General features: G+C 37.6%; 1 protein-coding gene across 2 annotated transcripts in view; it reads right to left on the bottom strand.

The window, feature by feature from the left end:
* Window positions 1–20,319, bottom strand: part of NLK (nemo like kinase) — a 129,909-nt gene that overhangs the window by 44,363 nt on the left and 65,227 nt on the right. For both annotated transcript variants that reach the window (XR_004234072.1, XM_031967669.1), the window contains exons 2-3: window positions 13,845–13,974; window positions 7,485–7,540 (exon numbers count right to left, since the gene is read on the bottom strand). Coding sequence is in view for 1 of the 2 variants with exons in the window: in XM_031967669.1 (XP_031823529.1) it covers window positions 7,485–7,540; window positions 13,845–13,974 (186 nt within the window). In the remaining variant the exon portion in view is untranslated. The remainder of the gene's footprint in view (window positions 1–7,484; window positions 7,541–13,844; window positions 13,975–20,319) is intronic.

The following is a 20,319-nucleotide window of genomic DNA, read 5'->3' as shown; positions in this document are numbered from 1 at the left end:
AATAATAAATCCTTGATGAGTTTAATTGATGTTGTTATCCCTTTGAATTCTGAAATATGATTCTAGGGATTGTGGCCTCTCCATAGCTCCGGACTTTCTTTCTTGTGGCAGAGGAAACCAGAGAATACCAAGCTGCACTGGGCAAGGAGTGTCACCCCCTCTCCCACAGACCCATAATTTTCTCACTTATTTTCTTGACTCTCAGGATTGTGGCTAGACCCAATCAACCACATTCAATGACCTAACCCACATCCAATGACTTAACCCAAACTAACAAAAGTGGTTCATGTTTATGAGATGCTTGGTATATATTACCTTAATGAATTTTCACCAGTGCCAAGTGTTACTAACCCTATTGCACAGATAAAGAAACTGAGGACCGGAAAGAGATCAAATTTCTACGTCCAGGAGAAAAATATCCTGACACTCAAACTGAGGTCTTTGTCAGACAAATCCTGGGCCTTTTCTGCCCCATCACCGCTGCCTCCCAAGCATGCCAAATTCTCGTTTAGTTCATGGTTCTTTCTTGCAGCTAGGAGAAACCCTCCAACTTGTACATTCTGGTCCCAAATATAATCCTGTCTGATAGAACCTGGTAGCAATTTATGTTTCTCCAGTTTATTCTAAAATTCAGTACCCATAACGTCAACAAAAGCTAAGATCAAACCGTTATCAATGCTACAAACAGCTATGACAACAGGATGGCAGAAGGCATATCTTTCAATGACTCACAGGCATGCATTCACTCAGCCCAATGCCACCTGGAATTCAAAGCAATTTCTGTTTAGGTAATTTTGGAGGCACAGGAAACTGAAAATACAATAAAATTCAGAAGAAGGGTAATGGAAAAAGAAGAGCCTTTTGTTTTAAAAAAAAAAAAAAAAAAAAAAGAACAAAACAAAATGGGATCAAATCCAAAATAATCTTCTCATTCTCCCCTCCAAAAAGGTAACTATGTTTAGAGTTTTCCTTCCATGTTCTGGGCACCCATTATTACCTGTTAAATGAACAAGAAGACAGATAAAATATTCACTGGCACTGACAATGTGCCAAAATGAAGTTTATTCTGTATTGAGAGATATCACTTAATATTGTTTTTTGAGAAGAGGGGATGAACCCAGTGAAAATCATTATGCATAGTCTAAAAGGAAAAGAGGCTATAGAAAAGGACGTATTTTAACTCAGATTGCCAAAAATTCTACTATGTTAGCTAATTATTACTATGCTGTGGAGGACAGTAGAGGCAGTGTAGTACAGAGGATAGAGCTGGGCTCAGCTGTGAAGAGGTTAGTTCAGATTCCCAGCCTGACACCAGCTGTATAATCCTGGATAAATCACAAGCTCTGGATGGCAATTGCATTTGAGGAGGGAGTTCACATATGATATATGAAGGATGTACTCTACCATGTTACAGCCAAAATTCATTGTGCTTCTTTTGTGTCCTGTGCTGCCTACTTGTTTCTCGGACCAGACCTTTGGCCTCTTCTGCTCATCTCTATTTACTTCAGTCCAATCCATCATTTACCAGCTCAGCTTAATCTAAAAGTCTTCCCTGATCCCCCTTGACGATATAATGATCATTTCTGCTTCACATGTCACATAGTTTAAATCTCTTGTTTGTACTCATCATTGTTCTGTAATTAATTATTTATGTATATTTTCAAAGCTCCCATTAGGCTATAAACTCCATGTCAGCAGGGATTATAACACAGCTAATCTATGACTCTGTCCTATTGCCAGTTGGAGGAGTTCAAAATTTGTGAAGGAATGAATATACAAATGACACACAAGCCCATGTTCTTTCTTTTCTACCTACTCAAATAACGCTGAGAAAGCTCTTAAAAAAATATATTCCCTGAAAAGAGAAATGCTTTTCAACTCCACAGCAGAAACTTTTATCAGCATCCAAATCCAACGTTCTGGTTATTTGATTTGGAAAGACAACAGAAAGGGAACATAGAGAACTGGTGTGTTTCACAGAGCATCCTCTATTGTGCTTGTTCCTGCCTAAGGAAACCAGACCGAGGCTCAGAGTGCTTGTCACAACTGGAATTAGCTACAGGACTTGCCCTTCATCTTCCCTCTTCCTTCTTCAGTGACTCCTAGCTTCCTGGGGAGCTGAGAAAGTATGGGGGAATCAACTGAAAGATTTAGAAACTATTGGCCCTTAATTTTTAAGAGGCAACAATGGTACAAGACCAAAAATGCTATCCACTAAGAATATCTTTTTTTAAAGTTCAGGATGTCCAGAAATGCAATTCCTATCTATCAGGTAAGCTGTTGAACTATGCCGAATGATAGAGTGGCCTAAATAACCAGCTAGTTGGTTCTCTCAAGAAATCAAATTCCTGTTTAAACAATGGTTGAAATATTACTCTTTGGGTGCTATTGTGCCCTGCCAGATTTCCCAGTTATTATTCTTATCAGAAAAGGTTTGCTTCATTCATAGTATTCAGATTCTTTCCCTCAAACCTGTGGTTTACATGTTTCAACATAATAACAACAAACTTTCTCCAAAAAGCTACATTTGCCCAAGATATTAAGCCTTATTCTCAACCTCATGGGGACATAATGATATATTCATTGTTGGGCATATACATGTATACTACATTTTAAAATTTCTAACACTCAAGCATTTATAATAATTATCTTATTTTAATTTTGTTATAAATCAAGATTTAGTAAGCTTGAGATTAGTAAATTTTAAAATAAAAACTGCCAATTAAACATTTAGCATCAGCTTCAAGATCATTTATAACAAGATTAAAGTCATTAAATCACATCCCAGATTTTTCCTTGCAGGCTTCACACACATGAAATAAAACAAGGAAATGGCAACCCTCTGATGTGAAGTATGTTTAGCTGCTTCTTTGTGTTACAGAGAAAGACTGAATGAAGCCTTCCTACAGTATCCATAATATAAGAATACACTGTTCTGAGAAGTTGACAAATTAGATACAATTATGTGAAAACACAAAAGCAAGGAGATCAGTCTTCTTGGAATTTACCATTTCTACATATGAAGCTTCCAAAACTCTTGTACTATGTGGGCAGATATACTAATGTGAAATTCAATAGACATTTTTTCCTTCAGTTTGTCTCAAGCAAAGCTAAGGATTTTCCCATCAAAAGAAGAGACTAAACTAACCTGAATTTCTTTTGGACTGAGATGTGGCTTTGTCACTTCCACATTATGAGAAAAAAAGACTTGTAAAGAGGCTGGAATCTCTTACATGTTAAAAATGTTTTTGTGTAAGAGAGAGAACTGTATAGTAGCATATCTACAATGGATAAACTTAATTATCTCATTCAAAAATTCTCATAGCTTCTCAGGTTTCCTAAAATTATAATTGATTTTGAATCAACTTTTTAGATGGCTTCAGCCTACAACAAAACCAATGCTCTTTTTGACAGCATCCCACATAAGGGAAAAGATAATGTATACAAGATGAAAAGTTGTATTATTTTTTCCCTTACAACAATGGTGAGAGTCTGAAAAGCATTTCTTGAGGGCTTGTACTGATGCCTCTATCCACTGAATTTAGACCATTTCTTTGATTCATTCCTCTGTGCTCAAAACTGCAGTAGGCGCCTCATGTAATTCAAAGAATTGGCTTCTGAGTTCTCAAAACCAATTTCTACTGGCCCAGATCCAAATTATGGGAAAGTAAAAATTAAATGGCTGAAACTAAAAAATATAATATACTGCAATGTATATAATCAACGACACATCCAAAAGTTGTTATTTTTTAAAAACTCGAGATAACATATGTATGTGCTATGCTGCCTGGATATTACAGAGAGAACCGGAGTTGGCAAACCTAGGGACAAATGGCAGGCTATTATTTTGAATTTATGTCAATCCCTACCATTCTTGTGCTAACAGGTAGTGAACATTCTTACTTTTAAGAGTGAGAAAGTGAGGGGAGTGTTGCTGGTCTGAGTTCTTTCTTGCTTGCCTCAGCAATAGCAGAATCGTTTTTAAAAATTTATACTTATGCCTAAGGATAAGCAGGTGTGCAGAGAAGTCTCTACTAAGAGGATTAGCAAACAGACAAAACCATTTACACATAGGTTACATTACAAAGTGCTTTATATCCACTGTCTCATTTGATCTCCATAATGCTTAAGAGAGGCAGAGAAGTCTTATTATACCCATTTTACAGATGGGTATAGGTTACCAAAGTTAAGACATTTGTTCAAGGACACACTAGTCAGTAGCCCAGTTGGGGTTTGAATCCAGACCCTCTTGATACCAAATCTGGTGTTTTCCCCGTTGTACTATAGCACATCATATCTCTGGTGTCCAACTGCCCACTATACTTTGTTGTTTTCTAATCCAAGAAGGCCTAGAGCCTTCTAAAAATGCCTTTGAAAACCCTTATTTACTACTCACAAATTCTTGGCAGTCTTCTTTACCATTAAAAAGAATCAAGGTCTTTTTGGACCTGTACAACCCTCATGAAGCATACAGCGGCCCATCACTCCTTTTCTTTATTATAACACATATGGAAAAGGGCAAAGTCCTAGTATTCTCAAGAGAGATCTATTTCTAACAAAGACTGCAAGCTGCACTATGTCAACAATTTAGGGTTTCATCTGCTTTAAAATAGTCAGACGACAATTAAAAATTTGAGATGAGCGCAAAACAAAGTGAAGTATTAAAATCAAATGTCTGAAAAAAGCGTCCCCTGACCTGACCTGAAACCTCAGGATTGACTTCTGAGAAGGACAGAATAGAATGAGAAGACAAGAGAAGGCTGCTGGGTAATTCTTCCAGCAAAACCACGAGAGGGAGGATGCTTTGGAAGTCTGTGCCTATTCCGCCTCCACCTTGCCTAAAATAGAAGGGCATGACCAGATACTCAGCCCTGCCACTATCCACATCAATCAGGGTCAGAGAACCCTGCCCGACATGAGCTAGAGTACCAGAGTCACTATACACACAGTACCCAAATTATTGTTTGGTGTAAAATGCCACATGATTGACAATATAGAACAGAATGTTAATATGAATTAATCACATATCCAGACTTGATGGTTTTAAAGGTCCCTTCCAAAGCTAACATCTTTTGGTTCTAGTCAGGGAGAACAATCAAAGGATACATACACTAAGTTCTGCTATGATCTAATATATTTGCTCCCTATAACTACTTTACTATATAAAATCACAGGACTTATGGGGAAAATGGGGCTAGAGCACAACACTCAAAAAACGTTATCAGTAACATAAAAAACAACAGGAAGCTCATAAAAATGGTAGCATAGTTATAGACATGATAAATGATCGCTCCCATGGAAGGAGTGTCAGTGGCCCAGGGCCATGTGGTTTGGGGCCCCTGGGCCTGGTTCCCACAGGCAAGAAGGTAGCCTTGGATGGCAGCCCATTTGCTATGGTGAGAGATGAGAACTAGCTGTCCTCAGCCCACAGCTCCTATGGCACCTTGACTTTGAAAAAGATGTTAAATTTTCTTGTTGAAGTGGCTATGGGGGCTTGTGAGTTACTGTGAAGTAGCATTATCCAATCTTCCTGACAACATGCAAGGAGCTGATGATGTTGGTAGATGTTTGAGGTATGTGCATGTGGGTTCAATCCCTGTTTTCTTGCTGATTAAATCAAACAAAAGTGACCGTGAAATTTGCTAATGTCAATGGAAGAATTCACATTTTAAAAAAAAATGTTAGAGCAGAACTGACTATATTTGCCACTTTCTAAATACCCTTTCTGCTCCAAAAAAGTTTCTTTTACCAGAAAATATGTAACTTTGTTTAATCTCTCAACAGAGAGATTTTGTTACTGGATATTTTGGGAGCAGAGGATGCATTTCAAGATGTGAATGTCCACCAGACTTAGGTGTTGCTCCAGCAGGGGGCACTCTTGTCTCTCTCAAGATGGTCCTCGGCCATACAGCTGGGCCTTGGCAGGACCTACTGACCTCCCTGACCTGACCCCGGGCAAGGTCGCTGCCACCACCTCTTTTTTCAGCCCTGTTGCTCCTGGCTTTGTTCATGGAAGATGTTAATTAAGGTATCCCAAAACAATAAGCCATGATCTTACATGAAAACCAAAAAAAGGGTGGGGCAGAGCATACAACACGGGGAGCTGGGAAGGAGACAAGTAGAAACTTTAATATCATTAAAGATTTGCTGTGGAAAATGTGGCTATCAGGCACTAATGTGAGGACTCCAATATTACAAAAGGATTTGTCATCCAGGACACACCCACCTTCTGCTCTTCAATGCTTCCTGAAATTTTACACAGTAGCCCCAAACTAGGTGGCCATGCTTTACATCTGGAACCAGCACTGATACAGCAGATTTGCAGGCCCCGAACAGGAAGATACTCTGACTACTTAAGCTGGTTAAACTTGGGTAAAAATCACAGTTTTCTTACTTCAATCAAAGTGCTTCATTATGAAACAAAAGCCTACATGCAGTAATTACATTTAACCACAATGTTTAGAGTCAAGCCGCCAAATGCTGAAAATGAGTTACTCCCATGTAAAACACAGGAAGCTTTTGAGAAGGCCAGAGCATCCCAGAACTTATGTGCTTGTTAATCCTGTGCCCTCCATCTTTTTCCTTTGGGAAATTCCTTAATGTTCTGAGCTCTCCTAAACTCATCAAGGAAGTCCCAGAACTTTTCTGATATGGCCATTATCTAGCACTTTTGACAAAACTTATCTCTTTTTGCTCATTCTCAGTACTTAGGAAGAGAAAATCCTTATTCCCACTCTTAGAAAATACCAGGATGAATTTTGCTTTTGTGACATTGCTTACTTATTCCATTTTTTTTTTCAGAATATCCCCCGACTTTCAATTTTAGAATTTAAGTTAAATGCGAAACATCAAATAACATCAAATGATAACTCATCTAGGACTATGTGATGAAGTAAGCCCATGTTTTCTTCTATATACACATTGGTGGCCAGAAGAATATGAATAGATATCATGATATACAGGATTTTCTTGTGAAAAAGACCTGATGTGCCTTTTCAAAAAGTAGGGGGAGCAACAACAAGATAATAATGAATTCTCCCTCTTCCCTCTCAGGAGCTCACAGGATTCCAAGTATCAAATTTGCTAATTTTCATCCCAGATCCAAGTGAGCTGCATAGGAGCAAGGAACAATTGCATTTGACAAGAGATGTAGAACAGTTAAATGACTTGCTCAATGTTACAATGAAATCAGCGGTGAAATGGGATTACAATTTGATACTTCTAAATCCTCTTAATACTTCTTTCCACTCAACTTTTATCTCTTTTGAGGTCAAGAAGTTCTATTCTGGGGAATCACTTTGGTCAGAATTCGATCGCAATCTACATTTTAAAATTACCTGTTCTGGGAGGTACCTGTTCAATTACATCCCAAAGGCTGACAATTACATGTGGTACCTTATAAAGAAGGTAGCCTAGGGCTGATGCTGGGAGACCCCAAATCAACCAAACAACATCCCCTTCTTAACATTTCCCAGTTAGGATACATTTCTTCAAAATAGTCAATGTGTGGAGGTTGGAGTATGTCAAGGGCAGAGAGTACCTGAGGGAAAGAAAAAAAAGTCAAAATTAGAGAACTAAGATGGAAAGAAAATTCATCACATAATATATTCAAGGAAACACCTGTAGTCCTTCAATAACTTCCAAGTTCAATTTCAGCCACATACTGGGACTTAATTGAGTGCTGAATTTGAAGCACAAAGATGGTTTGGGAGCTTGTTTTCCACAGACAGTTAGTTTGGCCTTTGCCAAGTGACCCACGGATATGCTATACTAAATAGGCTTCCTGCATTACAGAGAATTAAACAGTGCCAACTGCTGGCTACCCCACCATTATGCAGATATTTAATGTTGGTGCAAGAGATCATCTCAAGTTTTGAGGAAGGGGGGAAGAGAAGGTTGTAGCTTTGGTGCCATGCTTAATGTCTCTGTATGCTGAGAGCACACCAGACACAGTATCTAACCAAGACAAACTGAGTCAATTTATCATAGCAACAATCAAATGGAATTTTTGGCCTGCTTCCTCATACTTCTACTTCCCCTAAAGTCCTCTATTATGTCCCTCCTAAGTAATAAGTCCATTTTTCTAATGGAAAATCCTAAATCAACTAATGACAGGACATAATGGCAGGCAGTAGAAGGTATACCATCTCATATGGATCCAGAGGCCTCAAGTTTTTGATTTTGATCACTACCATATAGTGGAATGAACTCAGATTCCTTAAAGACTACTCCCTTTCAGTCAAGCATTTCCTATTTCCACAGTGCAAACCAAAATAACCTTTCCTGCAGGATCTAGGCATAATTTAAAGACCAATTAGGCAAAGTAGTTTTTGAATAGTAAAAAAAAAAAAAAAAAAAAAAAAAAAGATTAATGACATCTATCTTCTTTTTCTGACTTAAAATGTTTATACTCAGGTTACTGGAATAGAACAAAAATGATAGATTTCCCAGTAATGTCAAGAAATCCCTTTAATGATATGAAAAGTAAGTTCATTCTTTATTTTTCCTTTTTTTTTTTTTTTTTTTTAAAAGTCACTTAATGTGATCAGTCCATGTAAATTTGCTTCAAAATAATATGATGGACCAATTTCTGAACTGAATATTTGGTTCCTGGAGAAGGCAGTTGAAATTAGTGCTTCGTTTGACATCTCCCTGAGTTAACATTCTGTCTCTGAATAATGTACATCCTGCTTTTGGGAATAGAGGCAGAAGGCTGGAGTGACAGCGTCCATTAGACAAACCCATTTTATACTTCAAATCTATCTACTATAATTAGAGGTTATCCAGAGTAAAGTGACAACCCTACATTTGAACCCTGATACACAAGAATGGAGCTTTCTGTCTTTCTCCATACTCTCTGGTGAGGTTATTTGTAGAAAAGCCACACATAAAATACATGGCTAGACATTTGAACCACAGTACTCAGTGCTAAATTTGAAGCTATGAAGGAAATGACATTTCAGAATTCAGTATGGCAGCTTTCTTGTTTATGATTGCATTCTCCTTTTCTTTCCACCCCAAAATGAGCATGCTGAACTTTATCAGGAGAAAGGCTTGCCAAACATTTCTGGAAGGCAACTATAATATTTAAGTTACATGAAGTTATGAAATTAATCAGGATAAACCAGAAATCACCCAATGTGATGAAAAGAAGCCAGGAGAAAAGCAAATTTTTCAGAGTCCCACGATTTTCTGCCTGATTCCTTCCTAAGGCAGCCTTTTGTCATCCAACCTTTACTTTAATTCAGCTTTTAGGAGGGCTGCTTGGTTCTTTGTATCTTCAAAATATTTGCAAATGTTGACAAATTTTCTTCTCTTAACTATATGTTCTGAAGAGCCAAAAAACCAAAGCAAGTCTTTCAAGAGTTATTGAAAATTTTTATTCTGAGAACTTAGTTTTGAAAATTTTAACTTTCACATTAGAAGACCCACCAAAATCAGCTTATATGACCAGCAAATGTCTTGATTAAGTCTTTAGTCACCTGTCAAAAGTAATTTATTTCTTTGCATGTTTTCAGATTTGATCAATCAGGTGGCATAGTCTGGAGTCAAGACAACTCATTTTCCTGAATACAAATCTGGCCTCAGACACTTACTAGCTGTGTGACCCTAGACAAGTCACTTAACACTATTTGCCTCAGTTTCCTCATCTGTAAAATGAGATGGAGAAGGCAATGGAAAACTGTTCCAGTATCTTTTCCATATGGGGGCAGAAAGAGTTGGGCAGCACTGAAAACAACTAAACAATCACAATGATTTTCAGCTTCTGAAACATGATGAGGGAACCTTGGCCAAGAGATTCATAGAAGGCTATATATACCTAGTATGTTTAATTTTAGTAGACAACCAACCAAATACCTTGCTTTCCTCTTTCCTACTGTTAGAATTCTGAGCTCCTTGAGCACCGTGCCTTTCTTAGAGATAACAGGACATCACAAAGCATCATAAGCTTCCTAAATCATAACAGGCAGGTCCAATTCCCCATGGATGATCTCCTTCCATAACTGTGCTGGATATTTCTCACTCCTGAGTGCAGAGCCTTTTGGTACATAAGAGTCCAGCCCATCTAGTACATGGAATTATAGGGCCAACATTTGGATTTCCATACTGATTCTTTTGGAAGTCTACAGGAAAGTCTACCCCCCCATTACTGAAATCAGAGTTCCAACCTTCCAATGTGTAACTAGCCCAGACCATGCATATCCTCATCAATAGCCTCAACCGCATATTTTTTTTAGTACTAATGGATTAATGATAGGCTACAAAAGCCCGTTAGTTTCTACAGGTATGAAAGAGTGTAATACCTTCCTCTCCAGACTCTGATGGAAGAGATTCTCCCTCGATTAATGCCTATTTGAGGACTTGGCAAAGTCATGACTTTACTTATGATCATGAAAAGGCTCTCTCTAAATGGGGCCATCCCGTGCAGAGGACACTGAGAGCTGTTCATTTTCTGCCCCCATCTTTTCTTCTCTTTCTACTCAGACTGGTTCAAATTGTTGAGCTCAGGACAAGAAGAGGTCTCCCATCTCCACAGTAACAATCTGATCTGGGGAGGTGGCCAATGTCAGAGAACTGAGAGAAACGTTTTCTGCCTTTCCTGTCTTCAGATCTTGTGTTGATCAGATACACAAGACTTAAGGGACAAGTTATCTCTAGAGAGTTTCACACAATTTTCCTTTGGTTGGAGACAAAAATGTTATCTCTTTCTTTTCCTGTGTCACCAGTTTACAATGATGATAAATGGTCATCAGCAAAGACCACTTGGTATTGGATGAGTGTGAAAAGAACACCCCAAATACTTAGGACAATGGCACATCTTCTATGACACATAAGTAATAACTAAAGATTAAAATTCATTCGGCATAAAGCAGCTTAATTAATCTTACAACACTTTTGTTCCAATTTTCCCTCTACTTGACAATATCCAATCTTCTCAGCCCAACTTCCTTAGAGACTTCCAAAACCCAATACATATCCTACTTTTCTAACCTCATCTTCTTCACTTCCTCCCATAAACTCTACATCAGGAATCAACAAACTAGAGTTTTATTGTGTTTTAAAATGCTTTACAAACAATTCTTAACTTAAAGGCCCAGAATTTGTCTCTCTAGCCCTAGTCTGACCACCCTTAATCTATACTCTATTCTTCTCTGCCTACACATATTTTACCACAAACACTAACAACTTCCACCTCCATTTGCTCAATTTTCTTCTAGCCTACAATGATCTTTTGCATCATCTGAACTTGGTCCAAAACATTTATTGTCTATATTAATCATTCTAAATTTATCTTCCACTCCATTATATTGCTAAACTTTTCTAGTGTAAATGTTTTAAAGTTAGAGAGCAAACTTCTTACCAGATGGGACCCATTTTTATACTTTTTTGGGGGTACTGCACTCAGAGCCATATACTCAAGAGATGATCAACACTTATTAAATATTTGTTGAATGAATGAGTTCTCTAGGTCTGAAAAAACTCTACTAACCTCTCCATCTTGAGCTGATTCTAGTTTCTTCTACTAATTCTAGGTTATCTTTGGAAGACAAAGATTTAAATGTAGAAAGAACTGGGAGCAAAATGCCATTTATCACATCAACTGTCCCCACCTTTGGGGAGAGATAATGGCAAGATGCTCTGTTTTGACAGAAACCAGAAGTTCCAAGCTTTAGGAGACTGAGTTTTAATTAGTAAGATTTTAAAGAGTCCAGTTTGTTTCTTTCTTCCTGCTTCCCACTCTGACACTGTCTTTGTACCCTAATTAGTAACTCTATGGGAGTGAGTCACCAAGCTAAGACATGAGCCTGGAGAATTGGCAGCTTATTACACCATGCATCCTTTCTATACAAAGCACAGCAAACCACTGAAAATGTTAAATCAAGTGGACTTCTGGCACCCCGTGCAAAACATTCCATCACCACAGAAACCTGAAATATTATTTCCTTGTATCTCTGACAATGCACTGAGGATGCTAAGGATATTGCAGCAAGTAGGAGAATACAGAACCACACATTATGAATGCCTGATTCTGGATCACTAAGAAATCCAAACTACTAGCCACAAAATAACAGCCTCTTATTTCACAAAGTATCTTACAGAAGGATTACAATAAGACAGAAGCATTAAACCTCTTGAAAAGAAATTTTAGTAAAGGAAACTTCCTTGGGCTGATAAATCAGTTGATATGAATCCTACAGTTAAGTTTAATAGTCCTCCTTCAGCAAAGACCTACAAGTCTTTGGAAATGAGAACTTGATATGAACACAGATCTAGAGCTGGGAAGGCCTCAGATTACCTAAAGTAATACCCTTAGCTTAAAGATGAGAAAACTGAGGTTTAGGGGGTTAAATGGCTTGTCTACTGGGCCACATACACTACAAAGTGGAACTTAAATCCTCTCAGCCTCCCTAAGCAGAGTGCTCTTTTCATTACAACATGAAAGAATATGAATGGATCTACTTTGGCCAACAGACTAAAGCATTCCAAGTGCCAACAAACAGGCCAAATCACAAGAAATTCTTTTTTTTTTTCCTTTTTAAGATCTTTCTTGTTGGCAATTAAAACAGCATATCTGAAAGCAACTTCATAAAATGAAACAGAGCCTTTTGTTTCCAGTCATACACAAAATTTCAGGTGAAAACTTAAGAATACAGAAAAGAAAAATCCCTTGTCTATGGTTTGCTGAGAAAGGTATCATTCAAAGTGAAATGCATTTTACTGACCCCATGGAGAAATTCTGAGTCTTGATCCTGAGACTCAATCATCAAACCAAATGCAAGGGGACAGAATTGTAACACTTATAAGCACCAGGTTAGTTTCAAGGAAAAAAAGATTCTACTTTCTAATTTTGCTCTAGTTTTGATTCTGATTTAAAATATTAAAGGACAAAAATTATGCTTCAAAAAATTAGTACCAGTAAGTCAATTTAGCCAATTAGTACCAGTAAAACTATTCAGAACAGATATCATATATGATAAATTTATGTTGAATATTAATATTGTCCCTCAGCTAATAACATCTCCTTTGCCATTATCAATACTGACTTGCCAGTCAATACACTTCAGTGTTCACTTAAACTTGCTTATTTGTTTCAATTACAAAAAGGTATAACTTGCCCAGGACTTCCACATTCCTTAATAAAAGCCTAGATGTAGTTTCCTCCTAATTTATTTTTCCCACAAATGTTAGCACCACGTTATAAGGCTTTTAAAATATTGAACAACTTAGCTCTTGTAAATTAAAAATAGACAAAACCTATTCTGACAAGCAGGAGACAGCACATACTAAGAATTTATAAGTCAACCTGACATTGAACAGAATCAATGCTTCCTAAGATGGAAGGTAGGCCTTATATAAATGAAAAGATTATTCACATTTAATCAGAAGCATAAGTTTAAATTTCAGCCCTCCAAGCAAAATTCTAGAAAGGGATCCTCTACTTTTTGTGAGCTTCAAGTAGTGCAGGGCTTGCTTATGAGACGGTGAAACTTGTGATACATAATACACAGAAAAGCCTATGGGGGGAAATTCACTAAGGTGTTCGGCTCAATTAAAACTTGGGAAACAATTCTGTCTCCTCAATGGCACAGACCTCAGGCAGTCATTATAGAGCAGCTGTGAAAGTGGCAGGTGGGGATGGTGAGGTAGGTAAGGCAAAGCAGCCCAAAGGCAGACTGTCTCCCTTGTCACTTTTCATCAGGATGGCGACTCCCTCTTGTAACCTCATCTACACCAGCCAATGGCACCTGATCTTCATCCTTCTTTAAAACCAGCCTCTACCAGTACTGCTGTGAGTGGCTGACTGGAGGAAGCAGCTTGGCATAAGCCCCTGTTTCACTTACGTTATCATGTTTAAAAAAACACAACATCTTCAGTTCTCGGAAGACCCTTTTGCAAGAGACCAGATTCTGGAAGACGTTGGGCATCTTTTTGAGGGCGACTCTCTTTCCATCTCTTGGATCTGTTACTGACCTAGAGAAGCAAGGGGGGAAGAGAAAGAGAGGGTGGAGGTGTTGGGTCAGTCCCAAAGGCGGTTCATTTTTAAAGCTTCCTACTGCTTTTCCACTACTCCCCCATTCAGTACAAGAGGTAAGAGACAAGAGGGGTAGGGAAGCCCCAAAGCATCCTTATCCTTGTCCTTGTCCAATTTACCTGTCATTATTTGTTTGTTCCTTTAAAATAGTACCGTTACACTGAATTTCTCTAAATACTTACCTTTGACCTTTTGAAGGATTTACTTGATACAAATTGATCCAGAGAATAAGGAACCATTATAATTATGAACTCACAAACATTCTTTTCCCCAATTCTCCTGAAGACACAATACTCAGGGCCATCCTGCTAATGTTGGAACTTGGACCTGAACACTATAAGTCCAAAGTTTTTTCCACTATGGCTCATTCTAGCAAGGAATGGGAAGGTTGATATTAAAAGAGGAAAATGAAGTAAGGTCATACAGTTTTATGCTTTCATTAAAAAAAAATTCAAATTGTTCTCAGATAAAAACATTACAAATCACAGTCATATCACATTGAAACATTTTTCATGATTTACATACACATTCATCTTTTTAAAAGTTGGAAATAAATACAGGCATTTTCAACTTTGTTACTTTACACCCACCAGGAAAAAAAAATCACCCTTTGTTTTCAATAGTTCATAGTTTTAATTCTTTGCATACTTTCAAATTTGATACTTTTAAGATTCATTCCTCCTTCAATTGCAATCTTTTCCTCAAACAGGCAACTGGTCACAAAAATTCCACTAATATAGAATAAAAGTCAATGGATTTTATTCTGAGATTAACCTGTTTGGTAAAATTAAAAATGCAATGTGAAATATAAAATTGATTTATTCCCTAGCTGTACCTCACAAGGAATTATAGCACCTGAAATCTAGAAGGAATATGGACAATAAAGTTCCAAGTTCTTACGCTGATCAGTCCTTCTCTTATTTTATTGGGCTAAAACTAAAGGACTCTAACATTCCATAACTGGCATCAATGACTCTTTTGCTATAGTACAGAATATCCTTTTTACAGAGATCTTGTGTTATTTCTTATATCTGATCTTCATTTACAAAATAGCTACACAGTTAGGAACTAATTTTTATGTAACTTATCAAGAAAGGATTCTAATTTAGTCTAATCAATAAAATAACCTTTTTTTCCCCCTTTAGTTTAAAAATGTAGACTTGATGATTTCCTCATAGATTTCTAAGTGACACAGTTATCTAAAAGAATGAAAAAAGCACAAGGGAAGAGAAGAAAATGGAAAAGAACCAGAAAAAGAAGAGACAGCAGCTGCAGTGGAGAATATAAAGACATCCTGAAGAGCCCCAGTCAGAACACCATGAAGGGTAGTGACTAGTGCCGGGACTAGAATGTTCAAGTGAAGTCACCAACAGGCACAAATTTAGCTGGGCCTTGAAACTTACCCAAACTTTACATTTTTCCCATTATATTGCATATGCCAAGAAGGTCACAGAAATCCTAAGACTGACCACTGTAGGAAAGCCAAGGATACAAGGATATGAAAGCCTATTCAGCAGGAGAGAATGAATTCATGTGGATGAAGCCTAGATAGTGGGCATGAATTTAAGTTATAAAAACATGATCTTCCAGTGAAAATTATGATTATTGAACATATTTAGTAGCTATCTTGCAATCAGGAAATATATACATAGTTTAAAGAAATTAATATTAATGGAAAAGTGTGCCATGGAAGAATGTAGCATGTAATGGGAGTGCCAGGCCTGTAGGCAATAAGACTTATTTTCTGAATTCAAATCCAGCCTCAGACACTTCCTAGCTGTGTAACCCTGAGCAAGTCACTTCATCCTGTTTGCTGCAATTTCCTTATCTGTAAAATGGGCTGGAGAAAGAAATGGCAAACTACTGTACTATCTTTGCCAAGAAAACCCTAAATGGGGTCACAAAGAGTTGGACAAGAAACATCAGGGCTTATGAAACAATTTTTTTTTTTTTTTGTTATTTTATTTGGTTGGCATGATGACTGATCAAGTAACTAAGATTGAAAAAGATCATCTCTATCAAATGGATTTGTTGGCATATTGCTCTTAAAAGAATTTTTATTACCCAAGGGCAAAGAATGTCAGAATCTTCAAAATAAGTCTAGGTTGGAACTATTTAATAAGCATCTACTGTCTTTAATTTCTTTTAATTTTTTTTTTAATACAACAATCAGTATACTGTTAGTATTCTGATAACATATGATGTCATATATAATAAATTCCTAAGAGGGCAACAGAAAAATCTACCTGGTCAGGTGTAGTTTCCAAAGCCCTCACAATCCTGTGGGGCCTCAAAACTCAGCAAATGAAGTAATTTCAACAAATATAGAGATAAAGCCTACCTTTAGAAAAGTTTCTCAGGAAATTTTTCTGGGATGATTTCAACTTCAAGTGAAAAAACCCACCAACATCTTATCCAAGATTCCAAGTTGAATGATAGAGGTCATTTTATCACCAATTCTAGTAGATCAAGATCTAATGAATGTGATCTAACTACTCTGCAACTTTGCCCTCATATCTCCTATAACCATTATGTTGACTAACTATTTTCAGAAAAAAATGTTGGATAGTTGATAGTTGGATATCAGCAGAGAACATGAAACAAAATGATGATTAAAAACTAAGAAAACCAGGGGAACTACAAAACATCTTATTGGGGTTACTGGTTTCTGTGCAAGCAGCTTTCTAATCCCTAGATATAGACCTAGTGCCAACCCCTCAAAAGGCAGACCAAACAGTTCCTTCTAGTGAGTCAGAAAAATAGGTGACTATCAATAAAAGAGATAGTAAATGATAACCTGAAAAATTTGATTCTTCAGTGTAAAATATTCCTCACTGGAAATTATTACAAACACTAGGAATTTCTGAATATGAATAAGGTCCCTTCAGGAAAGTCCCTTCTCTGACATCTATGCAGAATTTAAATTTAGCGTTTGAAATAGTCTTCTATTAATTCTTCATTGGTTGCTGAATATTCTTACTACCAACTCAAACTTACCATGTCAAAACCCAAATTCATCTCTGTCTCTAAACCATCTCTTCCCCCGACTTTCCTTTCTCTGTCAATGGTACCATCATTTTCTCTTACTCAGATGTGGAACCATGGTGTCATCCTTAACTCCTTTTCCTTGACTTGTTCTGTCTTCTGAGGCACTTATAAAAATAACCATCATCCAATCAACAAAAATTTATTAAGCAATTGCTGTATATCTAAGAAGTCCTAATGATATCTATTGCCAACTCCTTAGTTCAGGTCATTACACTTGGACTAATTCTAGGGTTGCGCTTCTGTTGAGATGCGCCAGTTTGTTCTATATCTGTCCTGTTAGCACACAAGGCCTTTATCTCATGCCAAGGCCTTTTCCCTTTCTTTGTATCCCTTTCCTCCTCTCTGTGCCCCCCTTTACCCCAAACCACAGTATCTGGTCTACAGCATGTATTTAATAAAAGCTTACTGACTGCTTAGTTAATTGCCTTCGTGTAACTGTCTCTTTGCCTCTACTCTTCTTCCTCCAATTCATCTTGTACGCCACTGCCAAGTACTTTCATCATGAAATACTCAATTTGACAAACATTCATTAATTGGCTACTCAATAGAAAGTATTGTGCCACCAAATTGGCATAGAAAGAAACTGAAACTATCCCTACTCTCAAGGAGCTTACAAACTCCAGATCAAAGACATTCAGTGACTCCCTACTGTCCAAAGAATAAAGTCTAAACCTTGCATTCAAAGCTGTCTGGTTTTAAGCCATGTATCTAAACCTTTAGCTTGTGTGTGTGTATTTTCTATACAGACCTTTATCCTACCTTCTTTGGATTACTTTCTTGTGGTTCCCTTTTCCTGGAACAGTCCTTTCTCTCATCTCCATATATCTACATCAGTCATTCTTCAAGCTTCTGAGATGAGTTCCCTTAACGTCTCCAGAGTTCTCTTAGTGATTTCTTCCTCTACCCTACACCACAAACCATCTTTGGCAATGCTCTACATGACTATTTATATGCAGATTTCTTCCCACCTAGAATGTAAGGGCAGTGAAGGCAGACACTGAGCTTCTCTTTGCCTCAACCCAAGTAGTTAGCCCAGTATTATTCTGAGTCCAATGTTGTTCTGCTTAAATGCAGCCCACAATTTTCTGTGGACAGGCTGATATGCTGATAGCTCATGACTCTGCCTCTCCTTCTGAATCTCTCACCACTTACCTTTCTAGGGTAACTCTCCAAGAGAATTGCTCTGAGACAAAATCAGTTAGGAAAATTCTTCAGACATTTTCAAGGTTAGTGTTGTGGCTTGTTAATGGTTTAAGGTAAAATTCACAAAGCGACATTTTATTTTATTATTCATGCAAAAGCCAGTCATGCCTGTAGCTGGTAACAATATAACTCTAATGAATGGGAATGGCAGTGCAGTAATTTCACGCCATGTTGGGTTTGTTCTCTCTTAACACGGGGTAGCAGCTGCTTTGGTTCAGCACAAACAGTACCAGAAAACAGAGATAAGTGCGGAAGCTGGCTACACAGGAATGCTTTTATTTTCTTTGTTTTTGAAAGGCCGGGCTCTTCTGCTACTGAAACACCCTGGATACCCCAACTACATTAGCTAAGGGATCTCCAGCTGGAAAGAGAATGAACAGGCATCAAAGCTGTTTCCGTTATGTCACGAACGACTTTCTTTTAGGATATCTAACGAACTATTCACGGGCCACTCTGTCCCGATCCCTTCCGCTTAAACATTCTATGCCTCAAACATGGGATTAAATACTCAATTTTGCCCAGTTGCTTTTTGAGTAATCCAAGAAGTTAATAGCAACAAGTATTAACTCAAAATTCCTTACTTATATCTAGGAAAACATCACTAAAACTCATATTTTAATTTATTTAAATTTTTAAATAGCATAATGGAAAGTTCATTGTAAAAGTAAAACTTTCCCCACTTTTTTTTTTTTTTTTTTAAAACAAGAGTGACCACTGGTGAAGATGGTAGCAAGGAACATTCAAGTACCTGAATAGTTCTTCCAATGAATTGAAAAGTTGTACAAGTAGGGATTCTCTATTTAAAAAAGTTTAGGTAGAGAAGGGGAATGGATTCATAATCCAAGACAAAACAGCTGACCTCTATGGACCTCAGTTCCCTTATCAATAAAATGAAGGATTAGACTGGACATCTCTGAAGTCCCTTTCAACTTCTAATATGTGAGCTCATTATACTGAGGAGGATGTAAATCATTAGGGAATCTTTCTAAAAAGCAAAAAACGGATGAACAAATAAATAAAAACACAGACTACAAATAAGTGAAATATAGCTTTAAAAAATGAAACACATGTACTTGAGGATCAGATGCTTAAGACACCTCAAGTAGAAGTTGTTTTAAACATACTGATCATTTATTACACAATAGAGAAGAATCCAGCTATTTCATTCAATCCAGTGAATATCTGAGTAGATAGCTAACCCACTAGAAATTCCTAGAGACTGGGGTGGAGTGGTGGCTATATATTAGATAATTGTCCCTTTTCCTCTCTGCCTAGAACTTCAGCAAAAACTAAGCACTGTCTGTCCTCTGCATTTTATAATCCAAGTTTGATCAACAAATTTTCTTAAAGCAAGAAGAATCCACAAGCTGTTCTTCAGAGAAGAGCAATGCTAGACATATGGTGCCAGTCAAAAGAAATGGAAACACCCCAAACAGGCAGCTTTTTCAATATTGCTTGGTCATTTGACTGCACACTGAAAGTTGCCATAACCTTGTCTTTATTACTGACAACCAGGAGTGAGGTAACTGGTACTCCTCTGCCCCCTAAACATTGAGCATTAGGCCTGTTGCCTCTGGCACAAACAATCTTTAGCCCAGTCCTTCACAAGCTGGCCCCAAATCCCCTTGCAGTCTTACATTATAGGATCACAGTTCAGAGGTTCTATTCTAGTCCAATGCCTATCACTTATTCCCCATCCATGACCTCCTAAGTCCTCCCTCTGTCTTGAAGCACCTGCAATGTGCTCTCTCATTTCTTGCTTCCTTCCAAGCCCAGCTCAAGTGCTAACCAGGCCTTTTCCTGAGTCCCGACAGATGGTTCCTGATTGGGTACATGTTACATTTTCCCAGGGCACGGACTGCTTTGTCTTTGTATTCTTAACTCCCAGAATTGGTGTTGGCACATAGTAGGTGCTTGACAAATACCTAGTGAAACTGAATTAGAGAACTGCAAGCAGAGAGAACCATGTCTCCTCCCCCAGAAACTCTGTAATTTAATAGAAAAAAAGCCCGTTGTTTTTTTTTTTTTTTTTT

The sequence above is a fragment of the Sarcophilus harrisii genome, chromosome 4 (assembly GCF_902635505.1).
Source record: "Sarcophilus harrisii chromosome 4, mSarHar1.11, whole genome shotgun sequence".
NCBI lineage: Eukaryota > Metazoa > Chordata > Mammalia > Dasyuromorphia > Dasyuridae > Sarcophilus > Sarcophilus harrisii.
This window is presented reverse-complemented; position numbering and strand designations above follow the sequence as displayed.